The sequence below is a fragment of the Trichosurus vulpecula genome, chromosome 4 (assembly GCF_011100635.1).
Source record: "Trichosurus vulpecula isolate mTriVul1 chromosome 4, mTriVul1.pri, whole genome shotgun sequence".
NCBI classification, from domain to species: domain Eukaryota; kingdom Metazoa; phylum Chordata; class Mammalia; order Diprotodontia; family Phalangeridae; genus Trichosurus; species Trichosurus vulpecula.
In genome coordinates, this window is record NC_050576.1 from 306495707 (window position 1) to 306514338 (window position 18632).

The 18632-nt window shown below is 37.7% G+C and overlaps 1 protein-coding gene across 4 annotated transcripts in view; it reads right to left on the minus strand.

The window, feature by feature from the left end:
- The window catches only part of AKAP11 (A-kinase anchoring protein 11), a 78485-nt gene that overhangs the window by 41628 nt on the left and 18225 nt on the right, over positions 1-18632 (minus strand). The window contains exons 3-6 of one of the 4 annotated variants that reach the window (XM_036757511.1): positions 17612-17720; positions 15599-15687; positions 14109-14198; positions 3472-3589 (exon numbers count right to left, since the gene is read on the minus strand). In XM_036757511.1, coding sequence (XP_036613406.1) covers positions 3472-3540 — 69 coding nt within the window. In that variant the 5' untranslated portion in view covers positions 3541-3589; positions 14109-14198; positions 15599-15687; positions 17612-17720. Of the gene's footprint in view, positions 1-3471; positions 3590-14108; positions 14199-15598; positions 15688-17611; positions 17723-18632 lie in introns of all 4 variants that reach the window. The other 3 variants (XM_036757512.1, XM_036757513.1, XM_036757514.1) reach the window with 3 other exon arrangements.

Genomic DNA, 18632 nt, shown 5'->3' on the forward strand with positions numbered 1-18632 from the left:
TAAAATCCTCTGGTTCTTAAAGCCCTTCATAACTTGGTCTCTTCCTACCTTTTCCGTCTTCTACTTTATTTCTCTCCCCATAATCTACAATCCAGCAACAACAGCCTGTTTGCTCTCCTTGCACACAACACTCTATCTCCTGACTCCATGCTTTTATACTACCTCTCCCTCAACAGAATATAAGAGCTGGGATCATGTTTCTGCTTTTTCTTTGTATCCCCAACACTTAGCATAGTGCTTGGCACATAGTAAGCACCTAATAAATTCTTGGTAGCTAACCAGAAATAGCATTTATTAAGCATTTACTATGTGCTCGACACTGTACTAAAAGCCAAAGATACCAATCCAAGCTTCAGACATTTACTACCTATGTATCCCTGGCCTGATGAGTCACTTGGTCTCTCACAATTTCAGTTTCCTGTTCTGTAAACTGAAGACAGTAGCAGTAACTGAGCCACAGAGTTCTAAGGATGAACTGAGATAACATATGTGAAGAGTCTGGCAAACCTTAAAGCACTATATGGATGCTAGATAGATGATGATAATGAAGATGATGATGGTGATGACTACTAGATATACAAAAGTAGTCAATATAATCCTTGCCATTAACCAAGTATGTTAGGGGCAGCGGAAAATGAGCAAGTTCAAGATATTTCTAAGGAAGAATAAGAACTTCTGATAGTTCAAATATAGCAGATGAAAAAGAAGGTAAAGTCAAAAGGGATGCCAAGATTTCTACTCAAAGAGACCAGTATATTAGCATCATTGACATTAATACTGGGAAGAGAATATGGTTGGGTAGGAGAATATGAGAGATTTTATTTTGAGCAGATTGAGCTTGAGTTGAGAGCAGGACATTGAAATTGAAATGCCACAAGCACAAAATTAAGAGTTATCCACAAAAAGGTGGCAGGTGAAATCATAAGAACAGATAAGCTTGCTACGTGAGAGAGCAGAAAGACAAAAAACCCAACATCCTGGGGAATTATCATAATTAATGCTTGGGAATACAAATAAAAACCACTAACAAAAGAAACAAAAATGTCATAAAAGTAAAAGAACCAGGAAGCGTAATGTCATAGAAATCAAGGAAGTAGAGACTTTTCTAAGAGTTTAAGGATTACAGCTCAATATAAAGAAAAAATTTACTAATAACTAAAACAGGTTAGCCTTTTTCCTCTTCCCCCAGAGAATTTCTAGTAGAGGCTAAATGTCCATTTCTTGAGGCTATCATAGAGCAATTTAATATATTAGGAAAGAAAGGTGGATCTACGTGGTTGCTTCCAAATCTGACATTCTATAATTCTATCAAATAAAGGATGATTGACAGTGACAAATGATTCAAAAGGAGAAAGATGACTGAAGAAAGGCCAAAAGATTTAGATAGACTCAAATGACATAAATGGCATGTAAACATACTTTATACATTTTAAAGTGCTCTATAATTGTCAGCTATTATTATGTAAGGAAGTAGTTTTTTAAGATACCTGTGATTTCATTAGTGAATATACAACTTCTGGTGAGGGAACTCCCTCTGCTAATGTAGATCACCAGCTGTTGTGCACCTTACAGTCTTAGATAATTTTCTGAAGCACTGAGAAGTAACCTCAGAATCACACAACATGAATGGTTCAGAGGCAGGATCTGAACCTAGAGCTTCCTGTTTCCAAGAACAGCTCTCTATCAATTACACCTCACTGCTTACTGAATGAAGTAACTTTCGAGAAAAAGATACTTGCCCAGGGCCACACAGACAGTATATATCAGAAGCAGAACAGAAGACTCAGGTCATTCTGGTTCAAAACTAGCTCTCTCTTAATAGGCCTGTTAAAAACAGGAAGACTGAAGGTGGGAAAAATGTTAACAGATCAAAGATTCCAAAAACTTGCAACAAAAGAAACAGAAATGAAAATTATTCAAGGATAGAGAAAATGCATGCATGTGTGAATAACAACAGCTAACATTTCTACAGAGCTTGGTTGTTCAGCCTTTGAAGAGGACCGGTGACACCACACTGTGATGTCTGACTTGAATGTGAGTTCGATTTAAGTGAGGCATAGTTGTGTAAGTTATCAGCCTCACTCTTTCTTCCTCAGTCATTGAAGTCCAGTGGCAAGACAAAAGTCAAGACAGCTGGCTTTGGCCTGTAGGATGCAGTGAATGACCTTGGCAAGCTCTAGGATCTCCACAGTGCCTGCTTCAGCCACCTTCGTGGCTGCTGGAACAAATCATTCTCATCTGCACATTTTGTTGGAGAAGTCTTCACGTGCTTGGAGCAGACATCACCTTAAGTCACAAAACCCTAGGTGGTGTACAGAACTGTAGAAATGGTGAGCTATCATTAGAAGCAGTTTTGGTTTAGTGGGCTACCTAAATCTATAATCAGAAGACATGGGTTTCTATAGTTCCAGCTCTGCTACTGTGTGACCTCTGACAAATCGCTTACCATCTCCAAACCTAGGAATCCTCATGTATAAGCTACAGATGAGATTACACATAGACAATCTACCTCCCGGAATTACTATGAGGATCAAATGAATAATGATTATGAAATGCTCTGCAAACTGTAAAGAATTATCTAAATACTGTATAACTATCTCAGTTTTACAAAAAAGTCAGCAGTTTCAGAAACTGAAGTGATTTACTCAAAATCAGAAGTCTATTAAGTGACAAATCAAAGACCTGAACCAGGCTTTCTGACTAAATCCAGTAACCTCACGATATCATCCTTCCTGATTTAAGGTAGAAAACACTAGTGAAGCTGGAGATATATGCGGGAGCTAAACATCAAAGGAAAAAAGACACGACATCTGAGGTATGGAGGCCAGACCAGCTTCAGAAAACAAGAGCCTTCTTCCCTATACCAGAAGACAAGCCACAAAAGGATCAATCACATGTGGCAAGGATGAGAGCATGCATGGAAATGACAGACAGCGGCCTTAATTTTCACGAAGCACACAAGGGAGCTGGGAGGAGGAAGAATTAAAATCTTCAAAAAACCTCACCAACGGCAAAGTTCACTGTTTGGGATTTCCTTTGCATTCCACTCTTCCCCATAAAATTAGTGTAGAAAATAAAAGGCTGATTAAAGTTTTAATGAAGCTATCGGTTTTCAATGAATCTATCTGCTACTTTATAATTCCGGCCCTACTGACGCCAGAGCGAAGACTCCTATGACAATAACAATGCTAAATTATAAATTCTTTGCATTACAAAGAATTTGCTCAAAAACTAACCAAAAGGTTTGACTGCATGATATAAAGGAAAGTGTACCATACTCAAAATCAAGAGACCTGAACTCTAGTCCCAGCTTCTAGCTTCACCTCTGACTAGCTATGTGGCCATACAGAAGTCACAATCATTCGGGGCCCCGACTATATCACTGCCAATTGAAAAGGCTATATGTATGTCTAAGAACTTTCTGGCCATAGAAGGCTACAAATTTAACAAAAAAGATAACCATACACTTACTTTTTTGACAGACACTGTAGCCTTCATTGTCTTCATTTTACTGCTTTTAACAGTCTGATAAGTATCCATATCTATATGTAGTTTATAATCAATCAATGAAGAATTGCTCCAAAAACACCTAAAAAAAAGCACAGAGATACATTAAAAGAGGCCACCTATCCTGACATAAGTAAACCAAATAACAACTTCATATTAATTAATATCATTCACTAAAAATCAGCAACCTATAACATTTAAACTACTTCAATGTGGCAACTTGGAAGAGCGTTGTTCAACTGTTTTTCAGTCGTGTCCACCTCATGACTCCTTTTCAGAGTTTTCTGGCAAAGTTACTGGAGTGCTTTGCCATTTCCTTCTCCAGATCATTTTACAGATGAGGAAACTGAGGCAAACAGAGTGAAGTGACTTGCCCAGGATAACACAGCTAGGAAGTATCTGAAGTTGGATTTGAACTCAGGTCTTCCTGACTCTAGGCCTGGTGCTCTATCTACTGCACCACCTAGCTGCCCTAATTTGGAAGGTACTGATTGGTTTAGGAGGAGGTGGGGCCTAAGGGTAAGCATGATGAACTTGGAGTTAGAGGACAGCTGGCTTCACCATCCACCTCTGAACCTACTGGGTGCATGGCTGTGAGCAAACCATTTATAGTCTTAGAGAATTGCCTAGAGCACTGAAAGGTTAAAAGATTCGCCAAAGGTCAAAGGTTCATGTCAAAGGCAGGACTTGACTCTAGGTCTTCCTGGTTCAAGGCTAGCTCTCTATGAGCTATCTAGAGGTGGGAAACCTGCGGCCTTGAGGCCACATGTGACCCTCTAGGTCCTCAAGTGTGGCCCTTTGACTGAATACAAACTTCACAGAACAATAGGATTCCTCACCTCAACTGCTATCTCATGCCACTTCTCTGTCTGATGCCAAGATGAACGGGAAACTAGAAGAATTATTTAAGACTAAGAGTCATTCTCTAATGGATGAGTTCAAAAGAGAGATAAAGCAGTTATTAAGCACTTAATATAGGCCGAGAAAAGCTTCTGGTTAGGAACAATTATTAAAAGAAGAATTGCAAAGTATTATCACATGAAATGGGGCAGCTCAGTGGCACAGTGGATAAAGGCCGGGGCGTGGAGTCAGGAAGACCTGAATTCAAATGTGGCCTCATACATTTACTAGCTGTGTGACCCTGGGCAAGTCACTTAACCCTCTTTGCCTCAATTCCTCATCTGTAAAATGATCTGGAGAAGGAAAAGGCAAACCATTACAATATCTTTGCCAAGAAAATACCAAATGGTGTCACAAAGAGTCAGACACAACTGAAACAACTAAACAACAACAAAATCAGATGAAATAATGTTCCAAATCACTAACAAGACAAATGCAAATTAAAACAACTCTGAAGTTTCACCTCATATGCAGCAATATGGCAAAGATGGGAACAGTTGATTTCAGAGGGGATACAGAGAGACAGCCACACTAATACAGTACTGATAGAGCTGTGAATTAGTCCAGCTTTTCTGGAAACCAATTTAGTATTATGTTAACAAAAAGTCCAAAATTTCCATAGATTCCATTAATTATTAGGCATATACCTTAAAGAGGTCAAAATCAGATAATAAAGGTTTCTTATATATCAAAAAATGTATAGCAGTATTTTGTGCAGCATGAAAAAACTAGAAATAAGGTAGATGCCCCTGATTTGGGAATGGATCAACAAATTATGAAACATGAATGATGTAATGGAATAACACTGCACTATAACAAATGATCAGCGTGAAGCATTCTAAGAAGTATGAGAAGACCATTATGAGCTAATGAGGAGTAAAATAAGCAGAATCAGGGAACACATATACAAAGTGACAATATAAATAGGATGAATAAGAAGAGCCAAAACTGAATGCTGTGTATTATAACTACCAAACTTGTCTCCAAAGAAAAGAGAAGAAAAACACACCCCTTTCCCTTCACTGTAGAGGAGGAGAACTATGGATGTGTAACATAACATATACTACCAGGCTCAAATGATGTGTTGGTTAATTTGCTGAGCTTCTCTTTCATTTTTCTCTCACTAGGGATGTCTTCCTGGGGAGAGGGAAGAAGGATGTATTTGGAAATAAAAATGATATAAAAACAAAACCATTAAATAAAAACTGAAATTTTAGAAATAGATTGTTAGAAAAGAATCTGCCTTTCCCCATCTTAAAAACAAACTTTATCCTAAGACAAATACCAAACGCTTCTTACGTATTTGAAAAGAAAGATTTCACAATTTGCATAACTCCAAATGTGTAATCTGTACATGCTTATGAAGAAGAATTATTGAAACTGTCTTGCCTCACAAACCAAAGACCATGTCTTGAGGAAATTCCAGCCTGTGGCCTCAGTTTCCTGATTAGTTACTGCCTCATCCAGACCACTATTTTAGGGAATACCCAACTATGGTTCACTTCACTCTTCTTCTTCCTCTTGGCCACCTTTTTCACAAGGACCTCTCCAATCACCAATCACCAACCATCACCCTCCAGGCAAACACCCTTTCCATTCACATACATCCTACTTCCCTAACAGTTCTAGAACCAAGAATGATGATCAAATCAGCTCTGCCATTGTTCTTGGATGGAGTGTATCAATCTAAAGCCTCATATACTTAAGTGCTTTTCCTTCACCATCACCCCATAAGTATTTTTCCTCCATTATAAAGTAAAATGTTTGAGGGAAGAGATTATCTTTGGTTCTGTATTTGCATCCCCAGTATTTAGAATAGTTCTTAGTACATTAAACATAGATGCTTAATAAAAAGTTTCTCATTCATTTATTCACAGTTATCTTAGATAGTGAGTTTAAAGTAGCAAACTTAATTATAAGGACATATACATATGGCAGCAAATGAATTTCCTTCCCATTTCCCATAGACAAAAGTGAATTAGATAAGAAGCGGAGGATTTACTTAAGATGTATCTTAGTCTCTGAGAGGCAGGATGCCATAATGGATAGAGCTGGCCTACAAAGGAAGAAGACATGGGTTTAAGTCGTGAGTCTGAAACATCCTAGCTATCCTACCCTGGGCAAGTCATGCACCTTCTGAGTGCTTTAGGCAATTAAAGTTTTCAGGTATAGAGAACATGGCAACCTACCTACCACCAATTTAGTAGTTGTATTATTAGTAGCTAGTAATTAAGAAAATGATCAACAAGTACTTATATTCTTCTATCTCCATAAGCACTGGAGATACAAAGACAAGTAACAGAGTCCCAACCTTAAGAAGTTGACCTTTTATGGAGATCATGTATACACATATAAGTTTATACAGGATATACACAAAATGAATGCAAAGTAGTTTGGGAAGGGAGAACCAAGAAAAGTTTCTGGAAGAAGATTGCATTTTGAAAGAAACTAGAGATTCCAATGAGAAATGGTCCATTGTAAAAGCAGACAGAGATAGGAGGCAGAGTATCATGTGTGCTGACTAGTCCAACTAGTGTGCCCTACAGTAGAGTGAGAGCAGCAGAGTAAAGTGCAAGAAGATTGGAAGAGAAGAAATAGGCCAGGGTGAAGAGCTTTAAAAGTAGGACAAAAGGATTTCTATTTTGACCTAAAGGCAATAGAGAGCCATTGGAATTTGCTGGAGATGACATGATCATAGCTACCACTTAGGAAAATCACTTTGGCAGTTGTATGGAGAAGCTTAAAAGGAGAAAAAATAGAAGGCTATTGCAGGAATCTAGGTGAGAGGTACTGAAGGCCTGAATTAGGTTAGCAGTTTTATGAATGGTGAGGAGAAGACATAGAAAAAAAGATGTTGTGAAGACTGAACAAGGTTCAGCAAGCGACTAGATAAATAAGAAAGAGTGCAGGGTGACACAAAGGTTGTAAACCTGGGTGACTAAAAGTATGATAGCATCCTCAATTATAAGAGAGAAGGAAGGAAGAAGAGTGGGGGTCTGGAGAGTGAATTAATTCTATTTTGAACAAATTGAACTTAAAATTCCTCTAAGACAATCAGTTGAAAATGTCCAATAGGCTGTTAGTGATATGGGATTAGAGCTCTGGAGAGACACTAGGACTAGGTATGCAGACTTGGGAGTCCACTACATAGAGATATTAAATTCAGTGGAACTGATGAGCTCATCAAGACAGTTACCAAATGTCACTATGAACTCATAATGCTTTTAGGTAAATTTATACTTCATTACTCACAACAGATAACTACATACATTTGAAAGAAAGCAATGTGTATAGAGATACATGCCATTTATTAAGTCTAGAGATGTTTATTATACTGAATCATTTAGTAGGTACCCAGAAATTCACAGGTTGTGTTTGTCCTTCGTTCTCAAAGAAGACCATGACATCAGGGAAATGATAGCATGACTTGCAGTCGACTTGGAGCAAGGGAGTGAGGCTGGTGACCTTGCACAGCCCTCCCTCAAATCAAAGTCAACTGCAAGTCATGCCATCATTTCCCTGATGTCAAGGTCCTCTTCGAGAACAAAGGACAAACACAACAACTCAGAGACAGAGAACCACTATATTACATCACTAAAATTTATTTCATATTAAAGACTGCAGGAAAACTTGAATAGGAATGTTTAATACTGAGGAGAGTTTTAGTATGTACAACATATTACACTGGGCTAAATGTTGTACAGAAGTTTATTATTAAGGTTTTGTGAGGACTGCTTCATGTCAATTGCTTTTTAGGATTTGTATCAAAGATCAGAATTTGTGTCAAATATACTCTGACTACATATTTTTTCTAGGTTTGTATTTTTTCATTAGGAAGGAGATGATGAAGAGATTTGTTGCATGCTCAGAAGAGATGCTGCAAGGCTATTAACTCATACTTGACAAAAGCAAGAAATATTAAAACACTAGCACCCAAATAAATACAATGGAGTGAAACCAATGAGAACAGAGGATAGGTTATTATAGGATATGGTTGTAGAAGTCTGTTGTAAAAAAGGCAGGGAATTTTGAAGACAGGTGCTCTCCATCAGCTATCTAGGAGGGCCACCCTATCTTAGTCACACTGAATGCAGGTAGTAGATGCCAGAAATAATTATCTACCTGTAGTACGTGCTCCACTGCCTCCAGATGATTCCTTTTATCTTCGTATTTCATGAAGCCTGGACGTCTGATAGTTTTTATACGGAAATGTGTGTTCTAAAGTGCTTGAATACACTTGAGTTCTTTAAAGTTTTTTTTTTTAAATATCCTCTCCCTTTTGTTTTCTTCACTTCACTATTCTATGTTGTTTGCAGGAAGCCTTGGAACAGTACAGAATCTCCAAAATGAAATCCATAATCACTCAAAACAGAACCCCTATTTTGAGGTGGACACCCAGGCCAGTTGTCTAAATTCCTCTTCAGGCTATACTGCTGACTCTCCAGATTTTCTCTACCATCCCCCTGCACCAGATACCTGAAATCTCCATGATAACAACAATAAAAAGTACCCTTGCACTGAAAAATCATTACAAAAGAGGTGAGGGTGGAAGAAGGGAAAGGACAACCTGTGATTTCATCAACTTGGACAACTCTCCACACACTTTATTTTTTTTTAAATACTAATCCAACTGATAAAAACTGAGGTGTGTTTCCTAAACGTAAATAAAGCTCCTGATGTCAAATAAAACCATAAGCTATTGTAGCAAGTTAAAGGGAACCCATAGGAAAGTCGGTGGTGCAATGAAGAGTGCTGGGCCTGGAGTCATGAAGACTCATCTTCCTGAGTTCAAATCTAGCCTCTGATGTTTACTGGCCATGTGATTCTAGGCAAGTCACTTAACCCTGCTTGCCTCAATTTCCTCATCTGTAAAATGAGCTGGAAAAAGAACTGGAAAACCACTCCAGCTCCTTTGCCAAGAAAACCTCAAAAGGGATCATGAAGAGCCATACACAATTTAAATGACTGAACAACACCACAATAGTAAAGTAGGAAAATTCAAAATAGAATAGGAAAAGGTGAGCTTTTTGAGACTACGATTGAGGCCATTCACTTTTGCCACTTTTAGCTAATGGAGAAGTCATTCTTTTCTGCCCTCTCCCACTTCTTTTGCCCTGCCTTCTTGACCTAGGACAACTCCTCTCACAGGGAAAAAAACGTCTGGAAATTTTATAATTCACTATTCCTGTTTGTATCAATGTCCATCTGCAGGACCTATTCAAAATAACTCAATGGAATTACCAATCTAGCTGGAATATTATAATTTGGACAATGTCTTTTTTTATCTAATTTGTTTTTGGCAGTTTTACCCTTTTACTGTTTCTTCTTTCCTTTATTGGTTCCTCCTCCCCTTTACAACACCCTAATGCTGGTGTTTCTGAAAATTTTGCCTTCTTTCCTCTATCTGTACTCTCCTTTGGCAATCTTATTCATTCCTATGGCTTCAACCATCTGGAAGATGACTCGCAAATCTATATATTCTGACTCATATCTCCAAGTGTCTACAGGACCTCTCTATCCTCAAATTCAACATGTCCAAAATCAAGTTTATTGTCTTTCTCACTAAATCTGCTCTTTCTTCTCTGAATTTAGCATTTCTATCTGCAGCACACAAATCACCTTGGGGTTATCTTTGACTCTGCCTTTTCCTTCACTGTTCTGGAGTCAGAAGGCCTTGGTTCATATCCTACTTGTGCCACACAAGAGGTGCTTCATAATTCTGTGTTGATTCATTTCCTGTGTGACCTTGGGAAAGTTACTTCTTCTTTGGGGATGCAATCTCCTCTTTAAAATGACGGAGTTACACAGACTGGATAAACAAATTGTGACACATGAGAGTAGTAAAAAATTACTGTGCTAAGAAACAACTTCTGAACACAGAATATGAAATTTCAATTGAAGGAATTCACAGATCACCTCCAGGAAAAAAAAAAAAACCCGAGGCTGCAAACTTTAAGACACATAGCGGATAAATTTAACAATTCAATTTGGAAATAACAAATTCTACAAGCAAGCAGGAGAAACACCTTCAAATAAAAAGATAAGGACATTCAATTCAAATAATGCAAGGCTATTCTGTAACCACTAGAAAATACAGAAGAGGGGCAGCTAGGTGGTGCAGTGAGTAGAGCACTGGCCCTGGAGTCAGGAGGACCTGAGTTCAAATCCAGTCTCAGATACTTGACACATGTACTAGCTGTGTGACCTTGGGCAAGTCACTTAACCCCAACTGCCTTGCCAAAAAAAAAAAACCAGAAAAAAAAAAGAAAATACAGAAGGGAATGGAATGTATTCCAAAGACCAATGGAACTCAGGATGCCTACAAATGTGAGCTTAACTATACATGAAATAACCATTCATGAAGTTAACATTCAATAATAAAGAAGAATTAGAAACATCTTTAGGAAGAAAACTAGACCTATAGAGACCATCTGCTTCCTGAACACCCCAAACAACAGAAATGCAGGAAGAGTGAATAAATGCAGCAGACAAGAAAAGCAAAAGCAACCCAATGGCAGCAGACAGACCAGAAGGAGACTTCTTCACAGGAGTGAAGGCAGAAATCTGACAGAGATAACAGTGAAAACATAGCCAGGGGCATAACAGACTGAACATGGTGACACCCTGCCCACAGGTGAATCAGTGTTTCGTTTTTAAATTACTGCCAGTGATGGAGACATTGCCTATGTCTCTAAGCCTCCAATTTCTTGCCCAAAGCTGTTTAATCTTTAGCAATATTTTTGTTAGTTTCTGGAAGCATCATGTGTGGCCTCAGGAATACCCATGATTTGAAAATAATTGAAGGAAATGCTCATTTTCAAAGGATTTTTGTTGTTGTTCAGTCATTTCAGTCACTTCTGACTCTCCAAAACCCCATTTCGAGATTTTTGGCAAAGACACTGAAGTGGTTTGCCATTTCCTTCTCCAACTCATTTTACAGATGAGGAAACCGAAGCAGAGGGTTAAGTGACTTGCCCAAGGTCACACAGTCTCTGAGGTCACACTCAAGGTCACAGTAGCTGAGATTGGATTGGAACTCATGAAGATGGGTTTTTCCAATTCAGAGCCCAGTGCTCTATCTACTGTGCAACCTAGCTTTCCGTTTCAGAGGATAGTGAAAAGAAACATGCAATTTTTTTTTCTCCCATCCAAGTTAGCTCCCTTCCCCCTTGACCCCTGAAATCTATCCATGAAATCATTGAAAGGTCTGTGAAACTGATATTAAGAACCTCAGTTCTAATTTCAAAGTCAGCACCCTTTCCACTACACCATGATCTGAACCATTTCGGGTACTTTAACTGCATGGGGATCCCCTCATGCGGGGAGCTGAAGCTTTCTGCTTGACTCTTGAAGGGCTTTTTCATTGCTTGTAACATAATCTCTTGCAGGAGGCATTAGCTAGTTCTTATTCCCTTACATTTTTATTTTCACTAACCTCTGAAAATGAGCATTTCCTTCAATTATTTACAAATTTTATTCTAAGGAGTCCATAGGATTTACCAGATTGCCAAAGGATCCATGACACAAAAAAGTTTAAGACCCCCTCAATTAAAAAAACTAGGTTGGAGTTCAGTCTGACACTATTATCTGTGTGACCAAAGGCAAATTAAAACACTTGAAGTCTCAATTTCCTCAACTAGAATGGGAATTATACTTGCACTGCCTTTCTTACAGGATTGCAGTTAAGCACGGATGACTTTGTAAACATTAATTTCACTATTTCGATGATTGTGATTTTGTCAGTCGTGGTACAACTCCTCTCATCTTCCAAACGTAAAGGCAGGAAGCTGTAGTCTGTAGCTGTAGCCTGTATTTAATAACTAGATAATAAAAAAATGTTCCCTACAACATAGTCTACCAGTTTCTTTGAGTAGCTCTCTCTCTGGAGATTCCAGGTACTCTGTCATAACAGCTCCTGTCCTATAAATGGTAGAAGCCTTCCACTGATAATATTCCACCAAGTAGAGGCCCCCTGGAGAGTAACGGTGGCCACAACAGCCACTATGAACAATGAAGATGATGAAAGCAAGAGCTTTTCGGCTAAAGCAAGGAGGGAACTAGAGGCCACTCAAAATCTTCAATTCCTTTTCACCATGTATCAATTAGAAAAACTGAACTATTTTCTTTATCTTCAAAATAAATGTCTCACACAAAGTTGTTAGCAATATAAAAATGACTACAAAGCATTTTCAAAAGGGTAAAATTCCTCCCTCCCCCAACATATACAGACAGAGATATATTTAGAGGCATCGTCAAATATATCAAGTATCTCAAAAATAGCACATATTTTCTAAATGAACTGGGAGAAATTCAATCATATTATGGCTCTGTACAAAGTTCTATATTTACAGCAAAACACATCAGATGAAAAAAAAAACCACCTTTTGGGAGGATTGGGGCAGTAGGGAGAGGAATAGAACCTTCTAACCCTAACCCTGATCTCACTGATGTAGAAGACTCCCAGTCCCAATGTAGCAACTCCCTCTGCCACCACAGCTCAACAATTAATTTTTAATGTATAGTCAGTGAGTGTCAGGATCACTGAGAGGTTAAGGAACTTGCTTATGGCCATACAGAGAGGTTTTCTTGGCTGGGCCTCTAACTCCCTGTGCATGCCACTTCTCCACTAGCAAGAAAAGACATGGAAATTTAAACAGATTTCAAGTATTCATATATATCTTTTGAATTAGCAAAAATAAATACAAATAACAAAATTCAATGGCACTAGGGATGAGAGAAGTGTACCTATATTGTTAGTGGTACTGTTGGTGGCTCACTCTCTAGAGAGTAATCCAGCATTCATTCATTCATTCAACAAACACTTTTGTTCAACACCTACTATATACAAGATCATGTAGCTATTCTTTTAAGTTCTCATCTCATCTTTGCACAAGGAAAAAACTCAAAAGGAAAAAAAAATTAACTTGTACAAAGACATTCATAGTGGTAATATTTATAACAGCAAAAACCTGGAACAACAAAAATATCTCACAATGGTAGAATGATAAAACAGACTGGTACAGTAGCATAATGAACTACCATAAAGCCATAAAAAATGACAAGTATGCCCAACTATGTCCATATACGAAAAGATTTTCTTTTAAAATAACATCAAGTGGAAAAATAGAATAAGATATACATGTTGATTGTGACTACATGTATGTATATTCTATAGACACATATGCATATACATATATATGTACATATATACATGTAGAGATATATAAGAACATGAATAAGGATCAGAAGAGAATGAAGATTAGTATGAGTGAAGTGTTTATTAAGGAACAGTGGGGAACAAGTAGTTCACGATAAAAATATGTAATAGAAAATGCAGCATTCTCTAGAATTTTAATTAAAAACAATTATATATTTTAATAAGAAAACATAAATAAGTATAATAGCAGCCCATATTTATATAGTATTTAGGGTTACAGAGTACACAAAATTAGAACATCCCTTTGAGGTAAGCAGGTCAAATATGTTTATTCCCATATTACAAACTTAGACATAGTATGATATAGTAAAGAGAAAAATAAAATGTAAAAAACAAAAATTGAGTTCCACAAAATCACCTATAGTTGTCATCTATAAAAGATGATCATTAGAGACACATCGGGTTGCTATGAGAAAAGCACTTTGTAAAATGTAAAAAATGTATGCTAATGTTAACTGAGGCTCAGAGTAGTTAAGTGACTTACCCCAAGGTCACACGGCTAATAAATGGCACAGCTGGGACCCAAATCCAGTTCTTCTGACTTCAAGTCCAGTGTTCTTTCCTCTATACTATCCTGCAAGGGAAAAGGAGAAAGAAAAAAATAGGCAAGCTGGGAGACAAGTGAATTAATAATGAATAATTTATCATATCTACATGGGAATATAAAGGCTATCTATTCCTAGGAATTAACACAAACAATTACATCTTTAGTGCACTTAGGATACAGAAAACAGTTACAAATAATTACATTTTTTACTAAAAACATGTGAACAGGGATATAGACATATTTGACAGTAATGAAGTCTTTCTAAAATGAAAAGCTCTAAGCCTCTGGGCAGTGGAATGAACAGTTGCTTCTTAGATGAATGCCTGGCTCAAATATCTAAAAACAAAAAATGCACTTAACACAAGGAATACAACCATAAACAATAAAACCTACTGATCCCATATACACTACATACAAGTGAGAGGCCTACTTTTCAAGCTTTAGACACAGGTGATTTCTGTACCTTCTGAGCAACGAAGGCACTTTTTCTCCATCTTTTAAATGGGCAGAGATTTGCACTCTCGGTCTCATGACCAAGAAAGTAAGCAACTGGGGTAAGAGAAACTCACCAATTCCAAAAAGGCATTTTTTTAAGGGAGGGGGATGATATAGTTGACAACTGCAATAATGTCATCAGTGAGTTGCCATTCACCTAGAATCCACTTGGACCCAATTGCACACATCTTTAAAAAGAATAGTGCTGTAGGCAGGGCTCTAACCCCAGTGCCCTCTCAGTTCAAGTTCAATGCTGGGATGAAATGCAATACTTGTAAGTCATAGAACAAAGGAGGTTCACTTAGTTCAAACATAGCAAGGATGCAGTGGTACTTAGTTTCTCTGGACATGCCGCACTTCATCTCAATCCAGAAATGTGTCTACTCAGTATATAATCAAGGTACAGCAAGACTCATGGTGGTAGGCAACCACCAAGTCTGAGAGGCACAGACTATATACTAGGCTGGGATTTTTGGCCCCGACATCAAAAAGTTGCATCAGGGAAGCTGGGGCCAATCAGGTTGTATGGAAGGGGTGAAGATGTTAGGGAAATGATATCTGGGCAATATGCTGTCCTACTCTTTGTTAAAAAATAAAAAATCACGTCCCTTGAGTATCCAAGTGCTCCACCTGCAACTCCCCCTTCCTCAGGGACACTGGGTCAAGGGAACAGTGGTTCTATCACAAGTAGGTAACTGAAAATGGGCAGTCCTGGTATATGGACAGGAAAAAAACAAAGCCATACATAGACACTACCAGGTGCTACATAAAGCAGCTAGGTCATACAGTTGATAGAGGGCTGGATGTGAGGTCAAGGATACCCAAGTTCAAATCTAGCTTCAAACACTTAGCAGCTCTGTGATTCTGGGCAAGTCATTTAACCCCCGTCTCAGTTTCTTCAACTGGAAAATGGGGATAATAAAAGTACCTACCTCCCAGGGTTGTTGTGAATATCAAATGAAACAGTATTTGTAAAGTGTTTTAATGCAGTGCCTGGGAATGAGACAAGCAGTGAGATGACCTGTGTGGACAAAAGGAGAAACACAAGAATGCCAATACAGAAAGACTAGATATGAACCCAGCCCCCTAAAGGACAAACTAAGGAGATGAGGGGGAAAAAATGAAGCAACATAGAAAAGCACACAATAAACAGATATTATGAAGCAAAGGAAAACAATCTCAAAATCCCAAAGGAAAAAGGAAAGGCAGAAAATTCTATGGAACCCTCAGAAATAATAAAATGCATCAAGAAACCCTTAAAAAGTTCCTAAGAGAAACAAAATATTTAAAAGAAGAAATAAGAATGGAAATTAGGGCAGAATTTAGGGTTAAAATCAAAGCTATCAATGAAGAAATCAGTAAGAAAAAAAGACAATTTAGAATACATGACAGAGAACATACCTCTAAAAGGAAAGAGAATCTAAAAGAGAGGATGCAAGATTTAGAACTCAAAAAGCATAGAAATAAAGTTAATTTGACAAAATAAAATATAATAATATTTGAAGAAAACACTAGTTTGAAACAAGACCAAGTAACAGCGAAAATATGAATGCTGAGATAATTTAAGAGTCGTATAGCTTTCCCAGAAAAACACAATGAACTAAATAATCTTTAATAATATTTTGCAGCAAATGTTATATAAGAAAACAAAAGCAGGTGTATTAAAAACAGAAGGCAAACTATAAGCCCAGTCCAATGAGGGGTATCAGTAAAAGTATTACTAATGCTGGAAAGGATAGTATGGGAAGCTATGTCATCAGGAGGGAGCCAGATGTCAGTAAGTACAAAAAGCTTTATGGAATGAGAAAGGAAAAGGTTTAAGATGAAAGCCAGCTTGTTAACTATGGAGCACGCATTCCAGGAGCACAGTGGAAAGGGTGAAATCTTTAAAATCGGAAGAGAACAAAAGAGCAGGTAGAAATGGGACTGAAACCAGGGTTTGAACAATGACAAAAAAATCATTGGGACAAGAAGGGTATGATGTGGTGAGAGTGTGTTAATCATTGAGGAATAAATTAAAATTGTCCCAAGGAATCAGGCAGTAGTGTGCAGATGGAAAAGTGAGGAGGGAGGGAGACAGAAGGAAGGGGAAGGTGTAAAGGAGGCAACTAGATACTCAAAAGGCATGATTAAAAAAAAAAGAGTAAAATAGCATGTTTCCCAGATATCAAAGAAGGTAAAGTTAAAGATTATTGCATAAAATTTTAAAGCTTTTCCATGAATCCAATAAATATGTATTCCTTAAATGCCCACTATGTGTCCTAGGTTTGAGAGTCTAATCCCTGGGATTAAGGAGATGATTAGTCTCTCCTGCCCATATTTCAACATTTAGAAGCAAATGTTCTCTAAGCAGATGGTTATGTAGAAAATATTACCAACTAGTTAGGAAAAGGCAAAAGCAAAAACCATCACATGACTGCCATACGCTACAGCAGGATTTATTGATAAATCAGCTAGGTAGATATCGGGTGGCTAAAATACAAAGGGCTATAAATGCTATTAAGGCCCCTCAAATGTAAAAGAGGCTAGAGAGAAAAGAAAAGGTAGAGCACAAATTCTCCTCCAGTGCTATAGAGATGCTTGCTAACTTAGTCATCAATACACTACTACAAGCACCAACATCTATGTGGGAACTGCAGGACAAATCCAATAGCAATACAATTTGAAGTGGGACTGCTGTCACTTACATGGGGGGAAGGCTCCCTTCTCATATAGTTTATCAGTAATACCCTGCTTTAGGATCTGGCCTTGTACACTGAATAGCCAGAGTACATGCAATTTCATGAATGGTCTTTCTGAATTCATGACAGCTCTCTGGGGTAACCTGGTCCTTGCATACATTCAACACTCTCAGTGGTCTCCAACACAAACTGTTATTTGAACTAGAGGTCTACACTGGACTATTTATATCATAACGAGCCTAAGGAGAACACACATTTGGTTACCTTTATAGGTGACTATAATCCCCTGGTAGGCAGCTTGCACAGTATGGATGCTAATAATTATCTAGAGAACACCTCCGGAAGAAGATACTGTGTTCTTAGGAGGAAAGGTCTCTTGCAATAAAATACAAAAAGATAAAAAAATTTCACTTTTAGCATGCAAACCATGAAACTAGAAGTTATTTATATCAAAGAAAAATTATCTCTTAACATGCAGTGAAAAAGATTACAATAAACTGATGTTAACACAAACACTTCTTTTGCTTAAGAAAGGAATCTCCCAATTTCGAGGTTATACTTGCAGTTTCAGTAAACAACAAGTGACAAATGGACCAAATCCCACACAGTAGTTAGTTCATTTACCCTTACTTCAACAGGTATAAATTTAAACATCATAGCACCTTGAATTATGAGGTGCCTGCTATGACTTCAGGCCATAATGGCCAATTAAAAAAGTCATCTAGGACATTACAATTAAGAAACAATGCAGGGCACTGAGAATACAAAATAAAAATGAAATCATTCCTACCTTCAAGAAGCTTAGATTCTACAGGGGAAATGCATCATGTAAACACATACACAATAATTTACAAAGGAAAACCAATGCAGCTAAAATAATGAGATAAACCGTAAAGTGCAAAAAATCTTTGCATGAAGCAGTTCTGATAAAAGTCTAATATCTGATACAATGGGTTACTGTCAATACCACTCTGACTCCACTTTTACATTAACAATCACACCACCACGAAAGATGTGAAAGAACACACCAACTCTGAGGTGTCTGCCACAGAGCCCAAAACCAATTCATGCAAAATCCAGCAATATAATGATAAAATGATTATTGGACGGCTAAAGAGGGATACAAGATTTCTGAAGAGCAGTTTCATTTTGGAGAGACTGTAGATTAACAGTTAAAACAGATTCAATAATTCAAAGGTCTCAGAGATCTAGAGATGTGCTTTTCAAAGATGTTGACAGTACTGATAAGGTCTTAGAATTTAAATAAAAAGGATTTCACGTTGAT